Below are 27,319 nucleotides of genomic sequence, written 5' to 3'. Positions count from 1 at the left end.
TAGTAGATAATAATAAAATAAAAAAACAAGGAGCTTGAGGGTATAAAGATATGATGGGAAATATTGTAGATGAAATAAAGGAGATCAGGAAGAAGAACAGTAAATATAAACTACAAATGAACTAGTTAATACAAGAAAACGAAAATCTGAAAAAGAAGACGGCGATTATGAAACAAAAAATGGAGGAAATAGAATTAACGATGAAAGTATGCCAAAAAAAAAGAAGAAAAAAGATTTAATATGAAAGGCTTACCAATAGATACATCAGAAGAAGAGCAACTAAAAATCGAAACAGAAAACTTCATAAACAAAGAATTGGGGATAATACTAAAAATAAACAGAGCAAAAAAAATAAATAATAGGATGTGTGTCACTGAATTTAATAATTTTTTAGAGAAATTAAAAGTATTAAAATCGATCTGTAGAGAAAAGATCTGTAAATACCAAACGTAGCTCTCTTTTCTTCTATTTCCGTATTTCTCTATTAATTGTCTCAAAGCAAAGCATCCGTTGTCCTCCTTCCTGGCATAAATCCTAACTGTTCTTCTCCTATCGATGCCTCTTTCTATATCTTCGTAATTTTCTATTTTGCGTTGATTGTTTCAATTATAAAATTTTATTATTTACTCATTATTTATTTTAAATTATTTGTAATGACAGCAAATTCGGCAGGATGATAATTTTTATTAGAAAATCTCTTTAATTCTTTAATCTTTAATTAGAAAATTTACTAGATAATCTGTTGGATTGATCTCAGCCGAGGTACCGCAATCATTTGGATGTAATAAGTGATTCTTTGCAAGAATAAGGAAAACAACTTTAGTTAGTAACAAGGTAATTATAGTCTAGGCGGGATCTGTAGAAATTCAGACCATAATGGACATTTTCCATAGAAAGCTATTTTTTTTGCTGGAATCGCTTCAAGATGTGCCCTATATCGATAATCACGATATGCGCCAGTCGCAAACCCTGTGCTAAATTTTTTATTTAACAAAATCTGAAAACAATTGAAAATATATCATTTTTTTGCTCCTATTTTCGTTTATAATTCGGAAAATATTAATCCTAGAAAAAAATTATAACAAGTTAAAAGTTTCGTTATTCAATTTTACACAATATTTCGTTAGCTAGAAATTGAAAATTTAATGTTTATTGTTGAAAAAATAGCAATAATTGGAAAAAAAAGTACAAAAAAATGAAGTTAATCGTTTAAATGTTTTCGACTTTCTAAACTTGACTTACAAGCTCCATATTCCGCCTAGAAAAACTTTATAATATGTTTAAAACTTGTGCTAAATTTTGTAAGATCGATCGGATAGGTTTTGCATAATAATTTTGCAATCCAGCCTACTGGAAAAAATCGCAAATTTTCAAATTTATAGTAGACCCTAAATAAGCCTCTCAGATAGTTGCAAAATTTTTAACATATAAAGGAAGGCTAAAACTTTCAAACGCTTTTTGTAAAATTCAAATCGGTTCACTAGGAGAGCCTGGAAATTTTTTAAAAGTTTTAAACATTTTTTAGGCTTATAAACAAATTGAATAACTTTACGAGCTTTAAACATATCAATTTCAAAATTTATAAGGTTGTGATACAACCTCTGCATTTTTTTATCAAGGAAAAAGCAAAATTGTTAAATTGTTTTCAACAAATAATGATATATGGCAAGAAGCAACCATTTTTAATGAAAAAAGTGCCCTAAGGAAGAAATTAAACGCAGCGGATGTAAAATTATATCGGAATTGTATATGGGCCACTCAAAGTGCGATTTTACATTGAATAAAATTCGCTACTTGTGCTTTAAAAAAGGTTGCAAAAATAAAATTTTTTATTTTGAGCAACACTCGCTTCGTGTATATTTCCAAGTACAGCAGTGGCTTGGAAATCACCTGAATGGTACTGAGTGGGGGTGGGAACTAACTCAAAATGGTCTTGAGCCAATACAAACTGAGCAGGTATTACTACCTGACTCATTATTTAGAAATATTAGTTGCAAATGTAAAAAACTTTGTACAAAAATGGATTCCTTAGATTTTCTAGAGGCACAAGATAAAGCTACAGATGAAGGAGAAGAAACATTAAATTTACAGATCGAGTAACAATTAACAAGTTAACAAGTAACAAGTTAAAAGTAACAATTTACTTCAATGTATAAATTGCAAGCTCAAAAAAATGCATGAAGAAAAAATGCAATTACTTGTTTAACATACAATTGTTTATTGCAAATTTCCCAATTTGCAATTAAAAATGGTATTTGAAAATATGATATTTAAAATCCTTGTCGTCGGAGACATCGACATAAAAAAAAGAGCAAAATTGGTTAACAAGAAGCCGAGATAATGCAATTTTTAGCGCGCGCTATGATTTTCAACTCGCCGATTCACATTTCGAGTGAATGTCCCCCACCACCACCTCTCATGCATTCCGAGCGACATTTTACGCGAAAATGGTTTTTTATTTGTCTTTTTTATGGATGTTGCCATGAAGCGCATTACGTAAAACTTTTCATATAAAAAGTACTTGACAAGACGAGGGTATGTGTTTAAAAACGAGCCCTCCATCACTTATGGTTACACGGCAAATGTATGCCAACTTTGACCTTTAATATCTCGGCAACCAGTAAGCCGAATGTATCTTTTTTTTTTAAAGGCGTCTTTTAATGTTCTTCAAGTGTATAAATTTGTTTTGTTGTGAAATTGTTATGTTTAAAGCTCGTAAAGTTATTCCATTTGTTTATAAGCCTAATATATATAAAAAATATTTAAAACTTTAAAAAATTTTCTAGACTCTCCTAGTGAACCGATTTGAATTTTACAAAAAGCGTTTGAAAGTTTGAGCCTTCCTTTATATGTAAAAAAAATTGCAACTATCTGAGAGGCTTATTTAGGGCCTACTATAAATTTGAAAATTTGCGATTTTTTTCCAGTAGGCTGGATTGCAAAATTATTATGCAAAACCTATCCGACCGATCTTAACAAAATTTAGCACACGTTTTAAACATATTCAAAAGTTTTTCTAGGCGGAATATGGAGCTTGTAAGTCAAGTTTAGAAAGTCGAAAGCATTTAAAGGATTAACTTCATTTTCTTGTACTTTTTTTTTTCAATTATTGCTATTTTTTCAACAATAAACATTAAATTTTCAATTTCTAGCTAACGAAATATTGTGTAAAATTAAATAACGAAACTTTTAACTTCTTACAATTTTTTCTCTAGGATCAATATTTTCCAAATTATAAACGAAAATGCAAGGAGCAAAAAAATGAGAAATTTTCAATTATTTTCAGATTTTGTTAAATAAAAAATTCAGCACAGGGTTTGCGACTGGCGCATATCGTGATTATCGATATTGGGCACATCCTGAAGAGATTCCAGCAAAAAAATAGCTTCCTATGGAAAATGTCCAATCCAAAACAGATCCCGCCTAGACTATTACTTGACTCATAACATACAATAAGCCGATTAGTCCCAGTACTACAATAAAAAAATACAACAAACTGAGTAGCCTTAGTGTGGTAAATCGTTTCACAAAAAAGTAAATAAGTGGCAATTTACAAAAATAATTAGTATAATAATTATCTTTACCTTATCTTTAATTTGGTTAATTAAAACACTCAATCAATAAAAAACAAATTTTTATGCTACTTCTACGTGTGCGACGATGGTTTACAACTTATGTTTGATCTACACCGGATAAACTTTTCAAATTAATCCATGTTTGAAAATAAAGTTCCAGATTCTCCTTTGTACCTGTCAGGTAAGCGAGATTACAGCAAATGGATTGCTTGCTTCGGAAATAGTCGTCCAATCACTAACTTTGAACACGGGAAATATCAATTAAATGAAAAGCTTCCAAGGAACTTTATACTTTGTATGAAACAAAACTGCAGTTTTAAAACAAAATACTTTTTTAATATATAAAACATCGTTTTATTTTTATATAGAGCCTAGATTTTTTTATATTCAATCAAATTAGACACACAATAAAAGAAAAAATATTATTTTATGTTAGTAGGGAGTTATTGAAACCGTAGGATAACCGTAGAATAAAGCCGCCTTTATTAAAGGATACTTTAATAAAGTACAATATTTATACTATTATTATTTATACTATTATTACTATTATACATGTTTAGCATAGTTATTGGTATCATTTTAAAGTAATCTTTAATTTTGACAAATGCCATTAAATATTGCAGTATGATTATTAAAAATATCCTATAAGCTCCCATGTGTTACCTATAATAAGATCCTAGATTAAAAAATACAATAAGGTCATTGAAAAGAGTAAAACGTTAATTTAATTATCTTTTCATTTAACCCTTTAACACGGGGTATTTTTTTTGGATTTTGTCTATTATGATTGATTTGATGACTTAGGAATATCTTTTTAAACACTTAAAAATTATTTAAAAAAATTATTCTTAATTTAGTTATGATTTAAGGTGTGGTCCGATTAGGAACCACTGACCGTTTATGTACTTGAAGTGAAAGAAATGTTGGATGGTATCAATAAAGGAAGACTTATTTTAAAAACAAAATATATTTATTTTTTATGAAATGGTTCGAAACATGATAAACATAGTCCTACACTACATTGTTTATATTCAATATTTGTTCTCTTTGCATTTTTTTTAGTGCTACACAAAACACATCGCCGTTTTGTTCCTGGTGTTAGCATATGCTTACCTACATCATATTTTAGAATTAGCTTCATCCACCATCGACGACTTTTCCATTGAATTGAATAAGTAGACATATATTGGTCGAACCTGTCTACACCTGACATGTGAATGTTATAGTCATATACTACTTGAGGACAAGAAATTTTTTCTTTCTCACCTTTAATATTTGTTCGTTTGACTGTAGTTTTTGATGAGGGATCGTGAAAATTACTAGCAAGTAGTACAGCTTTTTGGCCGCAATCTTTCCATTTGCAAATGGATAAATCATCATTTGTGCAATCATCGTACTCTCCCCTTTTAAAAGATTTATCAGCTACTAGATGTTGTTTGGGATAGTGCTTTTTATTTTGACGCTATGTTCCACAAACAAAAGTATCCGTTTCTAGCAATTTACGTAACAAAAACAAACTATTAAAAAATATATCAAAATACACGCAGTAACCTTTACCTGAAACGGTTGTGACATTTTCAGAATAGTTCTATCATCAAGATCCCACTTATTATTGGTAATAGGTCACTTACCTTCATAAATTTAAAATCCTAAATTATACCCTGTTACGGAACAAGCCCTTACCCATATTTTAATACCTCGCTTGATAGGTTTTTGGGGCATGTATTATTTCATGAACGTGCGCCCTTTGAATCCGTCCATACTTTCATCAATCGCAATATGACTAGAAGGCATAAAAGAATTTAAAAATAAGTTGTTAAGAATGTTAGTCAGAGGACGAATTTTGTACAGTTTATCAAAATTGGGACTGTCACGTGGAGCGATGTTTTCATTGTCATTCAAGTGTAAATATCTAAGAATGTCTAGAAATCCCTTTTGTGTCATGACTTTACTAATCCGTTTTACGTGAAAATTCGCTTCTGTTGACCAGTATAATCTTATACCAGGTAATTGATGAAATCCCATGATTATTAAAATGCCTAAAAACGCCTTTAGCTCATCTGTATTCAAATCTAAATTTACTCCTTTTTGATTTGCGTATTTATTCGATTCTCTGCTAATATTAATCTAATACAGTTTTATTTGAAAAATTACAAAAATATTGAATAGGTTGTTCTAAATTTTCTGGTACAATGCGTAATGTGTTTTCGTTAAAATTAAAGCTATTGTACCCTACAGCCTACCGGATGATTTGCTATTTTCGACCACATAAATTAACCGTTTTCATTATCCAATCCACCTTCATCATTTTGTTCGTCTTCTCCATCCTCTCCTCCATTATGCTGGTCAAACTCGCTTTCCTCAATTTGCTGCTCACTCCTAATGCTCCTGTTATTAGATTTTTCTAATTCAGATGCAGTATCAGGAACGTAGTCCGAATCCTCGATAGAATCATCCGAGTCATAAATTATTTTCGACGTGTTTAGTCTTTCAGACATTGCATAGATGATACATATTTTTCTTGACGTTGAAACACCATCGATTGAAAACGATGTAGGCAAAACATCTTCTGCATCACTGTCTCCGTCAAAATCTGAATTATATGCTAAATTTATGTCATCTTCGTTGTTTTCAAAAAACTTATTTTCAATCTCATCTGACCCAAGGTTTTCTAATTCCCTAAAGGACCACTGTTTTCTAGCCATTCTAACTGAAACAATTACGAATTAATAGTACCGCAATATACTAGACTAGTGTCACTTATCGAAGAATAATCGATAAATATTATGTCGCTTTTACCATCATACTTACCAAAAGAAGTAAAATGAACTTTCTTCCGTAAATGGTCGTACCCGACAGCTTGAAACATGAAAATAATACTATTGTCCCAAGTCACATTTAGGATTTGGTATTCAGTTACTATTTTTTTTTGTTAACTTTTATCTTTGCATATTTTCGCCTACTACTAGCCCTTGGATTACTTATTTTGTACATAATGTAGGATGATGATAAAGATCACATAAGTTTATTAATCAAAAGTTTCACTAGTCACCGGTCTATAACAAATTAACGATAAAAAACTGGAAAGCTGTCGTATAAGTCTTTCATCTGATTATAATGTTATTATAACATCTGAGCGGTAATTTCTTCATACAAATTTTAACCGTTTTTGTAAAGTATGCCTCTTGTGTTAACGATTTATAACAAAAAATAATCAATTGTTTATATGAGACTAAAAAATTAGCTTTTAGGTTAGAAACGTAAATTACAAATTTCGTGTAACTTATTCGAATTGTACAGAAAAATTTGCATGTTTAAAATATTAGCACTTACCTTATATTGTGTTAGCTTCACAAAGTAATAGAGTTTGTTTATTTGTTCAATGTTTTTTGGCGTAAAATAAAAAAAACTTGCGATGCACGTCAACCTGGTACAAAACTAAGGTACTTAAAATCGTTTATGGTTCGCGGCAAACTGATTACAGTTTGCCGCGAAGTTCGTACGCATGACCCTGAAGCGGTCCCAACGAGAACCAGAGAGCTTTTAAGAGAACAAATCAGTATGTAAATATAAGGTTGAATGCTCGAATAAATGAACTTTGATCAAATAAAAGGCATATATCGAACACAGTTTAATTTAATCTTGCCCAAGTACTTTCGATCCCTAGATCATCTTCAGGGGCATTTCGTCAATTGCGGCCTATCCGACAAGAACAAAATGTCATAAACATAAAATTGTACATCACACTACACTACAAAAGGACAAACAAACACTTTAAAATTATTGAAGGAAAGCTACATTGCGTGCAGAAGCCGGAGACAGAATCAATTCATTCAATCATTCGATAATTTTTTGTTAGTTACAGGATCAGGTGGTTTACGTTTAACCCATATGGATGCTCCTGATGTAGTTGATCCTCGAGATGGACTTCAATTAGACTGTCACTTTGATATGGGAAGTGAAGAGCTGTATGCTGTTAAATGGTACAAGGACGACCAAGAATTTTTCAGGTAAAGTTATAAAATATATTCTTTAAATGTACTGACAGTAAAAAATATAAATGTATATTTTATAAACTAAAGATGGCTTTATATAATCTTTAAGTGTATAAAATTGAAGGTATTTTTAGAATTCCTATATGAATCTACATTTCTAAAATTTTAAATCCGTTCACGCTTGATGCTTTTAGTGTCACACTTCTGCTCCATATAAAAATATAGACCAACTATAACACTTAGCCATTCTTTGTCTTAGTTTTAAACTGAGATAATTATTGCAAAGATGATCACAAAAATAAATTCTTTTATTATATTTTATTTCCTCTAGTGTACAGTTATTAATGAGAATTTATCTTTATCTTACTTAGAACATGTCAATCAAAAATTTAGTGAACATTTTCCTTTGTTGTAGTTTGTAGATACATTAAATTATATGCATAAAATTATGCTATCATCCCTTGAAAACAAGCATTGAAGAAATCTGGCGTGACATCAGACTCGATGAACAATAAAAGAATAAAAGAAATATTAAAACTCAAAGAAGTAAAACCAAAGAAAGAAAGGATGACACGAGACATATTATATTAAATTAAATCTCACGGAGAATAAATAAAATCTCAAGAACAACAATTATGAAAAAAAAAACATAAGAAGGCATCGTTTAATTCGCAAGAAGATAGAGATGTGGTTACGAGAATACTGCAAAGAAATTGAGCACCTCCAAAACATTCATCATGATTTTAATTTACATAAAAAAAAACTAAAAGAACATTGTAGTCTATACAGGAATATCGACGCTATGTAACGACACAGGAGCTACATTGTAAACAAACGAGGAACGATATAATGCGTAGCAACTACATGCAAAATTATTTGATGATAACAATCGTGAAGCGAAAACATTAACACTCACAAAAAAGGGAGTTAATAAGATTTGCGTGACTCAGATGGCTATGGAGCGCCAGATGTTGTGTGTCTCTATGAGAGACCGAATCCCAAACGAAGAAATACGTCGTAGAACAAGAACAACAGACGCTATCGAAAAAATTTCGTCCTTAAAATGGAATTGGACAGGACACGTCGCCACCTTATTATACAACCGATGGACAAAACGTATTTTAGAGTGGAGACCAAGGCAAGAAGCAATACGGAGCACCAACTAGATGGACTGCCGACCTGATAGTTAAGACGACCTGCTAACCTGAGTGTTAGCAATAACTGGATGCAAGCCGCACAATACAGAGGCAGATGGAAAGAGCTGAGGGAGACCTATGCCCAGCAGTGGACGCATACAGGTTGATGATAATGATCCAGTCTGTGTCGCATAACTTCTTCCATAAGCTATATTTGGAGGGTTACGTGGTATGATATTATTAGTGTCAATACCGTGGTCCGTCTTCTTTGGGGGGCAATAAAGGGTAATGCCAACAAGAATCTCAATGTAGGTATGAGGTTTGATAAGAATGAAAATTCGAGCTGGCATCTTCGGTAGATCGTTCATGTTAGAAACACAACAGCAATGAGGTGAGACACAATACAAAATGCTTTTACTTATTTTGACTGTTCTGTCTGCATACCTTATTTTCCATCACCCCGTAAGTATGAGACATTATGAGGCTGTTCTCATTGGATATAATAAAACACAATATATAGAGATAAATTGTAATATTAATTACTTTGTAGCCCAGTAGCAGTTATATTAAAAATTGAGACAATGTAAACTGATATAAAGTTTATAATTACCGATATAACTTTAAAACGCCATATTTTAAGTACTTACGTGTCATACATATCGAAATATATTTTGTAATTGCTCTAGTTACAAAGTACACTCTGTGTAATCATCTCATCTATTTTATCGAATAGCCTTTTTAAAAGCTCTTTTATTACATCTCGGCATCATGCTTTTTATATCGGGAATTTTCTACTTTAACTTGTCAAGAGCGAGGAGTGTTTCCGACAATGCATCTTGATAAGCTTTATCGAATTTAAGTGTAGAAATAATGTTTCTCATATTGTCAGGAAACCTTGGAGTATTAATTTTAGTTATTCGATCCCATCAAGAGGTTGAAGTAACAGAGAGTGAGTGATTAAATTATATAGAAAATCAATAAAAACTTTACGGCTTCCTTTAACTAATTTCATGTTTTGGATATATTAAATGCAAAATAATAATGAAATTCGTAATATTTTCAATCTATCATATTTAAGTTTTATTCCCAGAGGGTTAGGACTAAGGAAACAACCCAGAAATGCACCATAGGACGAACGGTGTTGGAGTCAACGAAAAAACCACCTAAATTTCTCATCCAGTGAAACACCTAGATCATTCTTCTTCTTGTGCCACTACTATCGGAGATTGAAAATCATCAAGGCTATCCTGACCTTGTTTACAGCTGACCTAAAGAGTTCATTAGTGGTACAGCCAAACCACTCTCTCAAATTACGCAACCATGACATTCTTCTACGGCCTGGATTCCGTTTTCCTTCTATTTTTCCTTGCATTATATTTTGAAGTAATGCGTATTTATGTCCTCTCATCAGGTGACCCAAATATTCGAGTTTTCTTCGTTTGATCGTTGACAAAATTTTCCTATCCTTCGCATTACTTCAAAGTTTGTAACTCTTTCAACCCAACTTATCTTCAGCATTCGACGGTAGCACAGTCGAATAGCACAGTAGATCCAAAGAAAACTAATAAAAAAAAACAAATTCAGAAGGAAACATGGGCACACTACTTACGATCTCTATTTGCTAAAAGCGGCAATAACGAACCACCAACACCAGAGGTGATGGCAAGCGAAGAAATAAATATTGAGAACGAAAAGGTAAAGGGAGCATTAAGGAAATTGAAAAAACAGAAAATCACCAGAAGAGGACAGAATACCGAACGAACTCCTAAAGTACGGAGGACGAGATCTGATCAAACAGCTACTAAAACTAATCAAAAAAATAAAAGAAGAAAACAGAATTCCTCAAGAATGGAGATCAAGCTTTCTAATGCCTCTTTTCAAAAAGGGAGACAAATCTGACCCGGAAAACTACAGAGACATTAACTTATTAAACACAACACTAAAATTAACAACAAAAGTGATAACAAATAAACTGAATGAAATTATAACACTAGCAGAAGAAAAACATGGTTTTAGGTCGAGAAGATTCTGCACTGAAGCTATATTTATATATATCTAGCGTATTTATATTTTGTGGACCTAAAGAAGACATTTTACCTGAATAAATTAAAAGACGTTATCCATTCATTGTACGCAAGAGAGATAACTCTAGAAATAATCAAAACGATCGAAAATATCTACCAAAACAAAATAATGAAAGTTAAAGTATAAGAAGAACTAACTGACCGTATTGAAGCTGACAATAGAATTAGACAGAGAGATTCTCTTAGTCATCTATTGTTTAACCTGATTATGGATAAAATGATAAAAAAGTAAGAACTTAAAAAGTATACCAAATGGAAGAAAAATATCTTAAAATAATCTGCTATGCAGACGACGCAATACAACTCTCTGAAATTAAAGATAATTTACAACGTATGCAGCACCAATTTACTATAACTGCCAGAAAATTTAACATGTCAATTTCCCCAAAAAGGACAAAATGCATGGTTATAACATCAAATTTACTAAGATGCAAGTTGGAGCTGGAAGATCAGATAATAGAACAAGTGATGGAGTTTAAATATCTAGGCATCATATTATCTAGCTACGGAAAGCTCGAAACAGAAGTGAAAGGTCGAGTGAATAAAGCAAACAAAACTAAATAAAACAATATGGAGAAATAAAAGTATCGGGAAAGAAATGAAATGCAGAATTTACAAAACAGTCATCAGACCAATAATGACGTATGCGGCAGAAATACGACCTGATACGGAGAGGATAAAAAGGATATTAGAAACAGCAGAGATGAACACTTAGAAAAATTGAAGGTAAAACACTATGGGACAGAGCTAGAAGTACATTATATACGACGCATATGCAAGGTGGAGAAAATCGAGAACTGGGTAAGAAATAGAAGAGTAGAATGGAACGATCATATGAGCCGAATGGCAACAAATAGAGTAGTAAAGACGGTCAGAGACCGTTCCTCAATAAAAAGATGATCAGTAGAAAGACCACGAAAACGATGGAACGAACATTGAAAAACAGACAGAGTCATGTCTGCATAAGAAGAAGAAGAAGGTCCGAAGAATAAGAGAAAGCCTACATTCAGTAATCTACAGTTCTGGCCAAGCGGTCACAACTGTGTCTGCCAAAAGTATAATTCAGGATCTGCAGCCGTAGAAGTGTGGCTTACTAAGACTCAAATTGGACAGTAATATTCCTCACAACAAGACTTTGTAACTTCTCTTCCTGATAATCTGAACCACTTTAACCAAATTTTCTGATTTTTGGAGCTACATAATGATAACTTCAATGCATAAAATTTAAAAACTCTAAGAGTTCACAAATGTTGCACTACGTGGTGCACTACTGAATATAGGTCTTCCGCATGCTTTTCCTCTTAGTCCAATTTTGCGCTATCTGAATCCAATTTTTACTCAGTTTTTTTATATAATTAGTTCATCCCGTTGGTAGTCGACCTCTGTTTCTATTAGCTAGTATTCGGGGCCTCTATTTCAAAGTGCTTTTTGCCTACCGATCATCAACTGCTCTTGGTACATGACCTGCCTAGTTCCACTTTGGTGTTGTTATTCTTTCAATAACGTCTGTTATTCCTGACTTTTTACGTTTAGCAGCTTACGTACGTAGAGAACCCCTCACATTATTCTTTCCTCACACTATTGGTTTTTTCTGCAACTTGTAGTTTACTCACTGTTGTTCTTGTGAGTGTTAGGTTTCTGCACCAAATGGCATCACTGACAGAAGGTACTGATTAGATCATTTTATTTTCAGATATATTGAAATCTTTAACCCAAAAATATTATAGATATATTCTGATCCCATGGCCCAAATATTTGTAGCAGTCAACTGGCTTGATGTCCCTGTTTTCAACCGAGATATTTTTGCAGTGAAGAAAATTAATTTTATGGATATTTTAATGTGCCAATTAGTCATAAATTGTGTTTTTGAAAAATTTAATTTGAGACCCACTTTTTCACGGCAGTATGGAGCTGGTGGAGCTTTATCTGCGTCTGTTTAGAGCTGTTTGCAATGATAACGATATCATCTGCAAACTTAAGAATATTTAATAATTTTCCATCAACATTGATCCCCTCCTTGTTCCAATCTATTGTTTTAGAGACGTATTCTAGCAAAGTTATAAATAATTTAAAAGATATTTTGTCCTTGCCGAACGCCTACTTCAATTCGAAAAGTCCCATTATATCTTACACAAGCTATAGCTTGCTCATAGATGTATTTGATGTGGGGGTCTATTCTACATTACGTAAGAGCATGCAGCATTTTACTTTGGTTGACCGTGTCAAATGATTTTTCCAAGTCGACAAAGACAAGTATCGGGGGTCTATTATATTCAATGGTTTTTTTAATTGCCGAATTGATGGCTTGCTTATGATCATTTGTTTCGTATCTAGTTCTAAATCCTGTTTGTTTACTAGGTTGATACAAGCTTGATAATAAGACAATAGTTCTTTGATACAAGCTTGATAATAAGACAATAGTTCTTTGGCTTCGTTATATCTTACTTTTTATGTCTGACTACTATAACTATAACAGCTTTATTCCAATAAGATTCCGTCTTTCTTATCTTTTTCTCTATATAGTTACGTGTAAAATTCTTCAACTACCTTAACTCATTAACGACCAAGCAATTGGTCTATTATCGAAACTAGTTAAAAATACCTCAACTAAGACATGTTTATGATTTTTTAACAAAAAAATTAACAATAATATATAAAAAATTAAGGGTGCGTGTACGCACCCTTGGCCAATACTGTTATACATAAAACATAATTATTATTTTGTATGAAATGATTCGATACATTCAAGATAAAGATTAATTTAACATTTTTTGCATAAATATATAGTATGACTTTTGTACAACCTACATTTCTTTCGTGCACTTGTATTGTGTCTTCTAATCAAATGACCAATATTATCAAATCTTACATCGCCAGGCAAACTATCTTTGGAGGGACGTCCAAAACCCTGGTGAGGCAGATGTCCTTTGGAGGGACGTCTACTTCTGTGTTCACTATTTCAGCACAACGTTCGAATTTCAAAAGTGACACTGCTAGAAGTGATCTAAATTGTAATTGTGACATTTTACTATCATTTGCAATATTGTAAATCTTTCAACTATTTACGACTGTGCTATTAATAAGATTGATAAATAGAGGCCACCACCATTTCTTCCCTCTGATTCTGATTCGGTAATTAGCAATTCCATTATCGTGCAAATCCACACCACCCATAAACACATTGTATTCGGCTACTACATTAGGCTGGGATACGAGAATATTTTTGTGTTCTTTCCGACTGTATCGTTCTATTTGAACAAGAGGTAGTAATGTGCAGGTATTTGTTATTACCGTAACAGCAGAATTATCACTCTGCTGCCGTTCCCCGTGCCGTCCTTTTGAACGTTTTGCTATTCTCTAATTGACACTTTGCAGTGCGGTTTTCTCTTACAGTACCTGTGGCAAAGAAATCTAGATCCTGCAGTGTCACAAAAAGAGCATAAGAAGACAAGAAATTGTCCGAAAGACTCGATGCTCTCAGGGTTTGTCAACGACAGAAAGTAACTCTTAAACTACCTTCGTTCCCAAACTATTACCCGAATCAAAATTATTATGTTGTTTTCTCCATATGGTATGAATTTGTATAAATAACATGTATGTGAACAAAGGCACCATAATTTAAATCCAAATCTTACAGGTTTTCCCCGACTGAGCATCTTGCATGAACGACGTCCAAAGTATGGTACCATTTCCTAGCCTATTGAAAGGTTATGTTCGAATATACCAAATTGTAAAAATTTTATATTCATTATATGAAAGATAGGAGTAAGTTTAGCAAATTTATTATCTTTCTCTAATTGAGTATTATCAGACAAATGAATATTTTGTTTGATTGATCGGAATTTATTTCTCAATTTATTTTCACACTGGCTACTTCCTTATCTTCATCTTCATACATGTCACATTGTGGCAAAGTATGCTAACCCGATAATATGCAGATACCGATAAAATGTTTTAGTTCAGCTTCATTCATATCGAATTTGTGACGATTGTTTTGTACTACATAAGTATTTGACAAATGTATAATCTGGCTTGTGACTTCATCATCGAAAAATAATGAAAATATTGGCTGGCTCTGATGTTCTGTAATAAACTGTTGTTATTACTTTCAGGATAAGTCGAGAATGCTGGAGTGGTGTTTGTTTCCCGTTTTGGTAAAATTTTCGTTTTATTTTGATTAGGCTTTCACATTTTATTGCGAATTTTACTGAGTGGGATGTCATCTTCTTCAGAATCACTTGCTGTTGGAATGTTAAATTTCATATGTTCCAGCGATTTCTGCATCAATATTATCTTCTTGAATGAGGTTATCATCTAGGTCTTCCTCATCAGTAATTTCATCAACACTAGGAGGGATATATGTAACTTCTACTTCATCTGCATTCTCTATATCTAATCTTCTTCAAAACATGCAATTATTTCCTGAAGTAGTCAAAGGTCGTGTTCGATCATACATCTCCTGTGCAGTCAAAGGTCCGAATGGTCGCTTCTGGCTCTGACCCAACGACATTCCAGAAATATTTGGTTGACTCATATTGGCTGTGATAAAAAAAAACCGAATTTCAGCCTGGACAGGTAATTTTGAAACAAAAAAAGTTGACAACTCACCTTTAGATCACTTTGAATATTCCCTTATGTGCAACAAACAAATATTTTTAGTTCTTATTTACGTAATATAAACCACCTCACAGTTACGAAAAGCTATTACACGTGCTTACAATTGCAGTATGTAACTGACTGACGGATGATGTCGTGATGGTCATCAATCGTCACTGATGCCGTTATGCACCAAGGGTGCGCAAGCACATCCTCAATATTTAAATGAAAATTAGAAAATTCCAGGCCAAGTTTCATCCAAGTATGCAATTTAGAATGAAGCGTAATATTTTTTTGAAGCTATATTATCATAACATATATCTTTGTTGGGTCAAGAAATCGATAAAAAATTATTGTGTTCATGATGTTGTCAAACAGTTAAAAAATTGTGTTAGTTTCACAAATTGTAAAACAGTTTTTTTATCTAAAATCAAGTACATATGCTTATAAAGATAAAACAAACATGCTAGAATATTTGTGAATACTTTTCAGAATACTAAGTATTTTAGCAGTAGGTATGTAAAAAAAAAATAAAAATGAAAAGGGTGCGTAGGGTTAATTATCTTCTCTTTATCTACTAATTTTTCTTATTTATTCTCTATTATAGTACCTAACAGTATATCCCTCTCTTTGATCTATTTTTATAACTTTACCAAAATATTAATTTTAAAAAAATCACACTGTTATATTTCCACCGAGAAACTAGTTTCATCTTGATTTATTATATTTTTGCCCTGTCTGCACTTGTCACCCTGTACTTCATGGTCAGTTTCAGTCTGGGATCGCTTTTTCCATTTTACCAGGCTATATCGAATCAAGCTTGAGGGAACAACGAATGGGGTCAAACGGTCTTTACTGATGAATCACGGATTTACTTCGGAACGCCAGATGGTACAATAACAATATTACAAGAGATTGGGAGATATGTTCACATGGTATAGTTTCCAAATTAAAGTTTGCAGACGTTTCTTTATAAATCAATTCGCTATTTGTAGAATATTTCGTAGATATATAAAATAAACTATTTATACAAATATTACCTTTAAAAACAAACGGGTTTTAGGAAAAATACACTGCGTGTTTAATTTATAAAATTCACCAATTTAGTTGAATATAATCGTAATACCAAATAATTTTTAGATTTTTATTAGATGGTTCAATAGAAAAATTTTAACTACAGTAGTCTGTGCTCGAAAAATAACACAGATTGAGATTTTTGTTCCTTGCACAGAAAATATACCTTACCTAACTGGTTTATACTAAATTGTTTACAATATTTTAAATATATTTAAATTTATTTGAATTCTATTAGTTTGATAATTTTTCGACTGTTCTAACAACCATTCAAATTTCGTCATTATGTGTCATGTGGAACAATTTCACCCAATCATGTCAACATTAGACTGATAATTGCATTCAGTGCAATTTTCAATCCCTATGACAACACGATCGAGTTTGACAACTTCATCCAAAAATTACTGGTCATGGTAATCAGAATTCTATAAAACCATACTTGAATCTCGATCAAGAACACCACAACAAGATTATAAATATTACGCGTGGTAATAGATCTTCTATAGTAGAGAACAGAAACGAATCTAATGTTAACTTAAATTTTAATAATTGTACTTTCACTAACTGTACTTTTAATAAATAAATGTTTCGTTATGTTGAGTTATGATTTTTTTTTTCGAAAAATTATCCGCCGAATATCCCTCGGACATTGATGAATGCCTCATAATTTCATGACAATTTTCTCAAGCTCGTTGCTTGGTAACAGCACTCAGCCTTCGGCTTCGTGCTGTTACCAAGGAACGAGCTTTCGATTGTCATGAAATTATCTCGTCTGTTATCAATGTCCTAGGGATATTACTACTGAATATAACCTGTTTATTAATAATGTTTATATTGACAATGATAATGACACAAATGTCACGAACTGAAATTTATGATTTGCAAAATCCACAACCTATTTAGTTACAATTTTTTTGATGGCTCGTTAAAACCCATTACGATAAGGTAAAGTCAGATTCCGAACCTTACAATTTTCACCGATTTCTTCATAATTCATAATTGTGTATGTTTAACCCGTAACTGGTGAGGTCCATTTTTTGTTACGTGTATGGTGAGTTGGAGTCACACTGACCCCAATTTGTTTTGCAAAATTAGACACTGATATTTGTTTATATTTAAAAAAAATTACTTCAATAACTTAAAGTCGTAAATTTTGTTAGAGCATAAATTTAACAAACATGTACTTGAAATACTTATCACGCATAAAAAATTAAACTAAAAACAGCCTCAAAAACTGAGTTATTTTGTAACTAGACTTAACATTATCCTGTAACCAAAAAATGAGGAACAAAAAAAATTTTTTTTTTAAACATAAACTTAAACATTCAATCTAACCTACCAACAAAAAAAAATAACCAAAAACAAAAAACATCATAAAAACTACAATCCATTCTTATAGGCAATCTTTGCAAATGTGTGGTTCACACATGTGGCCTATTGGCGCTTTGCAACTAACGCAAACTATCAAACTATTCTATATAATGATCGTGGACATTTTTAGCACCTTACTCTTTTTTCTAAAATAGCATTTTTCTGTTCAGGAATGTCTGTTTTTAAAATAGAAGTGATATTATGTCTCAACTGCCTTGGAACTGCCTTGGAATTTGAGAAATAGTTAGTCTTCTTTCCATATGATCTTGTACAAGCTGCCGAGCCAGAGATTTGATGAATTCATACCTCGACTTTTGGGGGTTTCCAGGTAGGAATGAGTATATTATAAACGCATTGACGAAAGAAATATCCAAAATTGTATAAAAATAAGTAAGAGGCCATCTTTGACTTCTACGATGTGTAGAATACACTGTACATTTTTCATCTAATGCATCGACGCCTCCTTTTGTTTGATTATAAAACTAGATAATTTCGGGTTTGTTTGTTTCATCGTTTAGTACATTACTGTAGTGCATTGAGGACATCAAAAGTACCGTTTTGCGTCGTTTAGGTACATATGAAACTAATGTAACTCGTAACTAATAATGTAACTTGAACTTCTACGTATCTCGTTTTCTTGATTACTATCAGGTTGTATTACTTAAGGTTCAATTTTAACATATTCAATAATAGTTTGCTCATTCACACTTCTATGTCTCATCAGATGAACTGGAGATTCACTTTTACAAGTTTCATCAAATCTAACTGAACGAAATGTAAACACCGCTCATTTAAGAGGGTCACAGAGGCGGTATCCATTGTCTCAATAGCCAATAAAAATACATTTTCTTGATCTCTCAGCAAACTTTTCAAATCGATCTTCTTCAGGAATATGCGCATAAGCATTTCATCCAAATAAGTTAATTTTGCTTATATTAGGTTTGTAACCATACCAAACTTAAGCTGGTGTACAGTAATTGGACAATGTACTTGTAGAGCCTCGATTTGTTAAGTACACAGCAGCCAATACAGCTTCTCCTTAAAATGACTTGTCAAGACCACTGTCCAAAATGAAACATCTAAATTTATCTAAAATAGTACGATTGTATTTTTCTGCTCATCCATTCTACTCTGGATTTCTGGATACAGAATATTCCTTTAATAACACAACAATCTTTAAAGCTTTAATAACTATTCTCCCCAGCATTATCACATCTCAAATATTCTATTTTTAGGTTGAATCTTGATTCAGTTAAGGCTACAAAATTTCTAAAGCGTGTTTCCACTTCATTCTTTTCTTTAATCAGGTATAATACTCCAAAATGACTGAAATGATCAAGAATGAAACATAATATTTTTTACCATCATGGGTAAAAGGGCTAATTTTTCCACACACATCTGTGGATGCATATTGAAGTATACGTCGAGCTTTCCTTATCACTAAGGATGCTCTTTAAAAATGGAGAACGTGTCTGCTTACCATTCAAACATATCTCACATACTGAACTCACAGGAAATCTACAAGAGTGTCCCACCCGCTTGTGCCACAACTTAGTTATCTCACGAACAATGTTAACCACATCTAAATATAATTGCAATATTATAAAATACAAATTACCAATCAATTTTCCAGTAATTATTGCAGTATCATTCCTTATGATTTTTACTTCCTTATTTTCAAAAATCACACAAAAACCTTTTTCTTCAATTTTTCCTACTGATAATAAGTTGTAAGAAAGATTGTCACAAACAAAAATATCATTTAAAGTAACTGAAAGTCCTTCTTTAGATATAGCGGAGAAACTAATTTGAAATTTTGCTGCTACAGTTTCACCAACCTTTGCTACATTTATTTGTCTATCCACTTCTTTGGAATTAGTCAAAAATGGAATGTATTTTGACATAAATAGGTGATTTGAACAACCACTATCCACAACCCGATGTACACTATTCATTACATTTGAATCACAGCTGACTGCAACTTCCTGTGTTGTGTTACTACCAAGAAATGCAATTTCTTTATTTTCAACATTACTCATATTAGCTGTTTCATAATTTTTAGATTACCTTTTTGGATATTTGGAGCGAATATGCTACATTTCATAATAATGATAACAACGAACTCTAAAAGTATGTTTGCTCTTACCATTATATTTATCTTGACCAACAAAGGCATGCGATGGAACAGGTACACTGGTAACTTCCTTTGTTTTTAAACGATCATCTTCTGCCACTAAACTATTTTTCACAAAATCTTCAGTTACTTTGGATGGATCAGAACGAAATAATATATCAATGGAGGTTACAACTTAACTAAATCTGTCAGTCATTGCAGATAAAAGTGTGGTGATCTTTTCACTATCATCTATTTTACCGCTTGCATAATTTAATTCTCGTAAGGTCGTAATCAAAATTCACCAAAAATTCACCCAAGTTGATGTCTTCTTTAAGTACTAAGTTGTGCAACTTTTTCTGGATTAGTACTCGAGACTAAAGTCCTGACTTTTCGTAAACAGCTTTAAGAGCTTCCATCATTCCCATAGAAGTTTCTTGGGTTTTAATTATTTCCAAAATATTATCCTCAACTAAGTGAGCAATAATATCCTTTGCAGTCGAATCACTTTTAACAAAGTCTTTGTACTTATCGTCAGCCCCAGCAGGTTTCTCTTGCGAAATGACATCAAGAACACCATGTCTTTCTAATGCTCTTTACAAACGAAATTTTCACGAATCAAAACCGGCTCCATTAAATTATTTTACATTAGCCATAAAAAATTTATTGTTGGACGAAAATTGTGAATACAATTTTTCCTGCAAACTACACTTTTATCAGAACAAGTTTTACTTTGTTTAAAACACAAACTTAAAAACACTTTTCTAAATTTCTGCAGGTGGGCACATAACCTGTTTACGCAGGTTAATAATAATAACACTATTATTATATTTAATCAGAAAAAAATAAGTTTTATTGTTTTATAAGTCCAAGTATAAAGTGTACAGACACCAGTGACAAGTGACAAGTAAGTCATCAGACTTACTTGTCACTAATAAAAATAAAAAGTGTTACCAACATACATGTAATAATTAAGGCCATCCCCGGAAAAAGGTCCCATATGGCAAATGGCGCTTTTGAGAAAAACGCAATTGAAAATTTAACAAGTATTTTGAAAACAAAGATTAAAACTTTGAACTTTATTGAAAGCTAAAGTTGCAATAAAATGTTTTTAAAAGCATTTAAACTAAAGTTGCAATAAAATGTTTCAAAGATATAGACACATGTTTATGTAAATATAATTTTTTTACATTAGCTTGTCATGGGCCCTTTTTCCACAGATCATTTGCGAAAGTATGAAATAACTTTAAGAAAATCTTTATTTGACAAATGACGTAAAAATTAACATTAAAAAAAGTTATTATTATACAAAGAAAGTTATACAGAAATTTCTTCTAGTATCCAGCATATCCATTGTTCATCTTCTTGAGTCAAAAACGAAAATTGATCTTTCACGTTTTTTTCCTTCGCCGGCTTTATTCCAACCACTGGGACAGTTTGAAGATCAATGTTTGTGTTTATGTTTCTTCCTTTTTAAATTGTGAATGGTATGTAATTTTCCATGTATGTTTAAAAACAAGCCAATGTTCCGTCTTTTTTGTATTTCATTTGTACATACTGTTGAATGCTGAAAACAAGTCCCTTTGTTTTTGGCTTATTTATAAAGAGTTCTTCCAAACTTTCAGTCCAATTTTTGATTAGCGTTCTGTCCATTACAATATTAAAAGGAGATGGATTTTTCCGACAATGCACTATTACGTCCAAATATGGCTTTGACGTCCCTATGTATTCCTTCTTTTTTAAAGATGACTTTACCAGCCCAAAATTGCGATCACACTGGTTAAAGGAATGGCCACGAACCAGAAATATATGTCGAATATTGACGTTAAACTTGTGTGCTAGCCACATTCCAAATTTTACCATTGAAATGTTCTTATTTTGTCCTCCGCACGCATCCGACAAAAATACGATTTCAGTGACATCGGCATTAATTTTTTTGCACAAGCTGTCACAGACGAATGAAATAACGGAATCGGCGCCTTTTTTCTCGTCCTTCCATAAATGTATACATAAAAGATGGCTTATCATTGTGAATATGTATATTAAAGAGATAACACCAAAGTAGACGTTTATAAAACTGCACTCTTACATTGAGTTTCGGAACTGGTAGATTTTGTCCATAGTCAAATTCAATAACAAGGCAACTACTGTCAGTTTTACTTCTTTCTATAAGACTTCTTCTCATTGCTATAAGTCGCTTTACTTTCATATTGTGAAGGCGATAGGAAATTGCACAGGTATCGTTAGGATTAATAGATAGTTTTTGTTTAAATTCTGTGCAAAAATCACATACGTCTGTTGTGGGATTGTTGAAACTGTATGAACGCAGTGACTTAAAATACTGAAAGTATGCCTTGTATTTCATCTTTAGATTTGTGCATGTCTTTTCTTTATAGTATTGTACAAAAAGCTCATACAGCTTTTTAATATTTAATTCGGGATTCTCAAAATATTTTAGTTCGGATTTGTGTTGGGAATAATGACTTTTCTTAAACAAAATAGTTTCCAAATGCTCTTTAAGCAAGTCATGAATATTGGGAGCCAATTTGTGGGGTCTGTTGGCATGTGTCCCTCGCTTTTCTGTAAATGAAACCCCCTCGATTACCTTCTTTTGTACTACACGAATGCGCTTCACAGATACTTGAAAAAGTTTTTGGATCATGGTCCGACATGTTTTTATTCTGTCACCCTTTTGAGATACGAAATATTCCCATGTATACGCTCGTAAAACTTTTGGATTTATCTTGAGTCGTCTACGGTCCACATTAAGTTTTTTCATGCACTGAGCCAAAGGGTCCTGTTGAGGCTTTGCTTGGAAATAAAAGTGTTGAAATAAATGTTTTTGATCATCGACACTGAAACGGTTAAAACATTTGTCCAGGTAGCATTTTATGATTAACTGAAATGACTTAGCTGCAACATCGCGACCTGCCCAGGTGACGTATATTTTACTTGATTACCTTTTAACTTTTCTTTTTTCTCGCGTCACATTAATCTTCTTACATCTTGTCAGTTTTTGTCTAACTACCTCGTCGTTAGAATACATCTTTAAAGCTCAATAACACACTTACGTTAACGACAAGCAAACGAACAACGGACGCGAACACAACTTTGTTAAAATGGTAGTTAAATGTTTTGTTTATCGAATGCACAGGTTTGAGACATTGTTGCCAAACTTGGCGGAAATGAACTTTACATCATGGCGGATCTATTTAAACGATCTGCGGAAAAACGGCCCATAGGCTTATGGGCCCTTTTTCCGGGGATGGCCTCAATTATAGAACTTTATTGTACAGCACAGTTATGGCTGGAGCAAGTTTCTGTTTCAAAAGTCAACTTTTTTGATTTTCAATATCCTATTAAATATTTGTTATTGAGTATGTTCCAACAAATAAACAGTTAGCTGATATTATGACCAAGGCATTGCCTGTTACTCAATTTGAATTATTGAGAAATTGTTTGAATATTTCTCAAACTAATGTTTAATTTTACAGTTTATTACTTTATTTTAATTTTGTTTGCAGTTTGTACTTAATTCATTTATACTTTTGCAGAAGTGAGAGGGAGTGTTGCTGTACAATACAGTGCTATAATTATTTTATGTATGTTGGTACCACGTTTCTTTTTGTTGATGACTGATGACTTACTTGTCAATTGTCATCGGTTTCTATATTACTCTTTACACTAGTTCTGTGCACTTGTACTTATAAAACAATAAAACTTATTTCTTTTTAATTAAGTATAATAATAGTGTTATTATTATTAACCTGCATAAACAAATTACAGTCAGCGATGTTACAGTTTTGTCCCAATATATTTATAATTATGTAGTCAGTAACTAATGCCATAAGCTTAGTTTTATTTTTGTTTATCTCCAGACTCATATTCTCTCCTGTGTTCAAAGTACAGTGAACATCTTTTTGGTTTATGAGTCATACAGGTGATAAAGTCCAAGTCATTTTCACCTTCCTGAGTAAATTTGCTTACCCAAGTTTTGTTTCATATTGTGCCCCGTGTTTTTAGTTCTGCGTCCCTCAAAACTTTTTTACGCGTTTTCTCCGGATGCTGTCCACTCAGATGACTCCCGATTTGAATCTAGAGTAAATTGATGGATCCATGTTTCATTCATTGTGACATACCGTGCAAAAACTTTATTATTCCGAAAAAATATATACACCATCAATTGTCAGGGCTGAAATAGTTAATGGGTAAATGAAATGGTTCATGGAGATCTCATCTTTAAATTTAGATTAATTCTAAGAAATTAATCTCACTAAGATCTGACTAGTTTCTTTTAATACGACTTTATTGATAACGCTTCTCCTGGGTTCTAAATTTTATGAATGCTTTAATTGTCTTTCTTAATTGAAATTTTGGTTTATATTTAAAATATTCAATAAAAATAGAAATTTTAATTCATTTTATTAAAATTTTGTATGTATTTCTTCATATGGAAAAATTAGTTCAATTTTGTTTGCAAACAGCTATTATTGATGATTCGATAAAAATAGACATATACTGATGAGTTTATAATCCCCTAACTCATCGAAAAAATTGACAAAGCACGTCACGAAAATATGATGCTCCGATGAGGAAACTACATTTTGTTAAATGCGATTTTATAGATCTTTCTATATTTTTTATTTCAACGGGCTAAATACAATTTTTCATACCGTTGCTGGAGCTTTTTGCTAATTTGTCCATTGTGTTTTGATTTTTTTAAAACAAGATATGTTTATAAAAGTTTGTAGACCGATTAGCTACTTAAGTATTTAGAGCGGACAGTGATACGTTATTGATAAAGAGAACCAGTAACTAAATTAATTCCCCGGCGGAAATAATGTTAGTTGTTTGGTCATTGTATGTAAAACATTTTTTTTTAATCATTTAATAAAACACAAATTTAATGTATTTGTTTGTAAAAGATAAAACACTAAAGTAAAGCAGTAATTTACTTTTAAGCTTTGTTTGTTATTAGTCAGCCGAAAGTTTTCAGCAATATTCCTTCTCTCTTTAAAAAGAGGGGCGCATATTACAAAGTAAAGTAAAACATTTTGTCTTTTATTAATTGACTTAAGAAATACATACATTTGTTATGCGTGTCCGTAAGTTTAAGATTAAACAACAACGATAAATATCATAAGGGTAGGTAATCAAAAATTTTGGCAGTACAGTGAATTCGAAGCATTTTTTTCCAACCTCAATCTCCAAATGCATTGATTCTTCTCCCATCTGCTATTTGGATGGTCCACGTTTAGGCATAGCTAAATATTGAGAAAATCAGTGTTCTTAGAAGACTGATCTTAGTATTTTTTGTAAGGTATGTGTTTTTCCATGTTTTAATAAGGTTCAACATAGCGGTTCTGCCCTCTGACGACATAGCGGATATGTATACGTTATTTCTAAATGTTCTTAATTGATATCCTGTTGTTGTTGGTTCTATCGACATTCATTACTTTTATCTTGTTTTAATTATTAATTATTGGTCTACGTTTCTAGCTAACTATTTTTAATTTGTCTAGTATCAATATAAGCTCTTCCTAACTTTTGGCTATAAACACTGTGTCAACAGCAAAGCGAAGATTGTACACCTTAACCCTGGACTACACGCGTGTTGGTCGAAAGGACCGAGTCGTGATAAGTTTTAAAATGACGCCGCTTGTATATTGGTGGTGGTACTAACCTTCCTGGATTGCTCCAAGCGGTTATCCCCTTACCGACTGGCGTTATATTATTTCAGTTTTTATTTGGCATTTGAGAGATATAGTTTATTGACGTGACAACGTCTTAAATTAGGTTGTGGCTCGGAGTCACTCATGAAAAAGTGTAACGCCCGCTCACGTCTGTTACGATGAGTCACCGAACGAGAGAGAGGCCCGCCGGACCGGCGAATGCCTTGCGTCTCTCTCCCACTCAAACATGATCGGTCCGCTGCGCGCAGCACTAGAGAATTAGGCGCGTTGAATCGGTGCGTGCTTTTGTCTCTGTCTTTCTCGAGCGTTCTTGGCGTTGGAAAACCGAGAAAGCGTCATAATACAAGTTCACACGTGTGGTTAAAGTATCGTCAGCTGTGTCTGTAGTGAAAATGTGGAGTGCTTAGATTCGTCATTTACAACAACGACGTACAACAATAAAGGTAAATAATTGTACACTAATATTTCATTATCGTAAACTATGATTGATTGATTAATTGTTAGACTGACACAAAAGTTGAGAAACTGAGTTTATAGGTTATGTCATACTATTGACAAATGTTGATAGTGTTAAGTAAATTATTAGTTTAAATCACTCTGCAATCAATCGTAATTCAGTCGATTGAGAAGAAACAGCGCGTTTCAACTGCAAACAACTATTGTGCAATTTAATAATATTCATATCAATAAATATTCTACCGAGAAAAAGACGTTGTCACGTAAAATCTTCGCCCGTAAAACCGACTTTACAGGCAACCGATTTTTTATTTTTATCGTCGGTGCTTTTGACCGTGATATTGGTGTTCTTTTTACAGTTAATAATACGGTAAGTGAACCCTGTGTGTGTGTTTTTTTTTAAATATTTCTTAAGTCTAGTATTTTAGTGGAAAATATAGTCACATGTATGGTGATTTGTAATAGTATTTTTTTATTTGAAGATTATGGGTTCTTACGAGAAAGAAATTGAGGGCGATGATGAGATAGGTGAACCTTCTGAAGACCAAGATGACGTTTTGGAGAACAATGATCACGACTCTAATTCAGAGCAATCAGAAGGATAAGAGCTACCAGATTTTAACGAAACTCAGCAATATTTAAATACTTGTCTCTGTTTTGTGGGAAGGGACAAAAAGACGTTATTGAATAAATTTCCAGTAGCTGTTTAAAAAAAAAGACTCGGAAAAACATAGTGACTCAATCTTCTGGAGTAGTTGGAAAGGCCAGAGAAGCAAAAACCAGCAATGCTTGGCAATTGTTGTTTCCAGACTCCGTCTGGATTAGCGAAATTCAATTCAACACACAAACAAATATATTCTACAGTGTGGAAACCACTTATGGAATAAAATTGTTTGTGTCCTTATTTTAGAAAATAATAAAAAACGTTGGGATACCTTAACTTTTAAATTTAAATGTGCGCTTGTTAAACATAAATTTGAATGTACACGGTGATCCACGTAAGACTTTCATATCCGTAATCTGTATTTTGAATAAAACACCCTGTATATTTTTATGTTTTCAAAAACTCCTTAACAACCTGATCTCAACGAACCATATCATGTAGAGTGAAATTTTGAAATTAAGTATAATTTTCTTCAAGACAATTAATTCATAGAATACTCGAGGTGATTGGTTGGATTACATTAAAATAAATGCTCAAAATGTTCTCCACCTTATTGTTGGCA

The 27,319-nt window shown here is 32.4% G+C and overlaps 1 protein-coding gene across 3 annotated transcripts in view; it reads left to right on the top strand.

Moving 5' to 3' along the window:
- LOC140432373 (uncharacterized) overlaps nt 1–27,319 on the top strand; it is a 309,037-nt gene that overhangs the window by 144,152 nt on the left and 137,566 nt on the right. For all 3 annotated transcript variants that reach the window (XM_072520226.1, XM_072520225.1, XM_072520227.1), the window contains exon 3: nt 7,435–7,585. In XM_072520226.1, coding sequence (XP_072376327.1) covers nt 7,435–7,585 — 151 coding nt within the window. The remainder of the gene's footprint in view (nt 1–7,434; nt 7,586–27,319) is intronic.

This window comes from Diabrotica undecimpunctata, chromosome 1 (assembly GCF_040954645.1).
Source record: "Diabrotica undecimpunctata isolate CICGRU chromosome 1, icDiaUnde3, whole genome shotgun sequence".
In the NCBI taxonomy this organism is placed as follows: domain Eukaryota; kingdom Metazoa; phylum Arthropoda; class Insecta; order Coleoptera; family Chrysomelidae; genus Diabrotica; species Diabrotica undecimpunctata.
The sequence above is the reverse complement of the archived record's forward strand: the minus strand, read 5'-3'. Positions and strand labels throughout refer to the sequence as shown.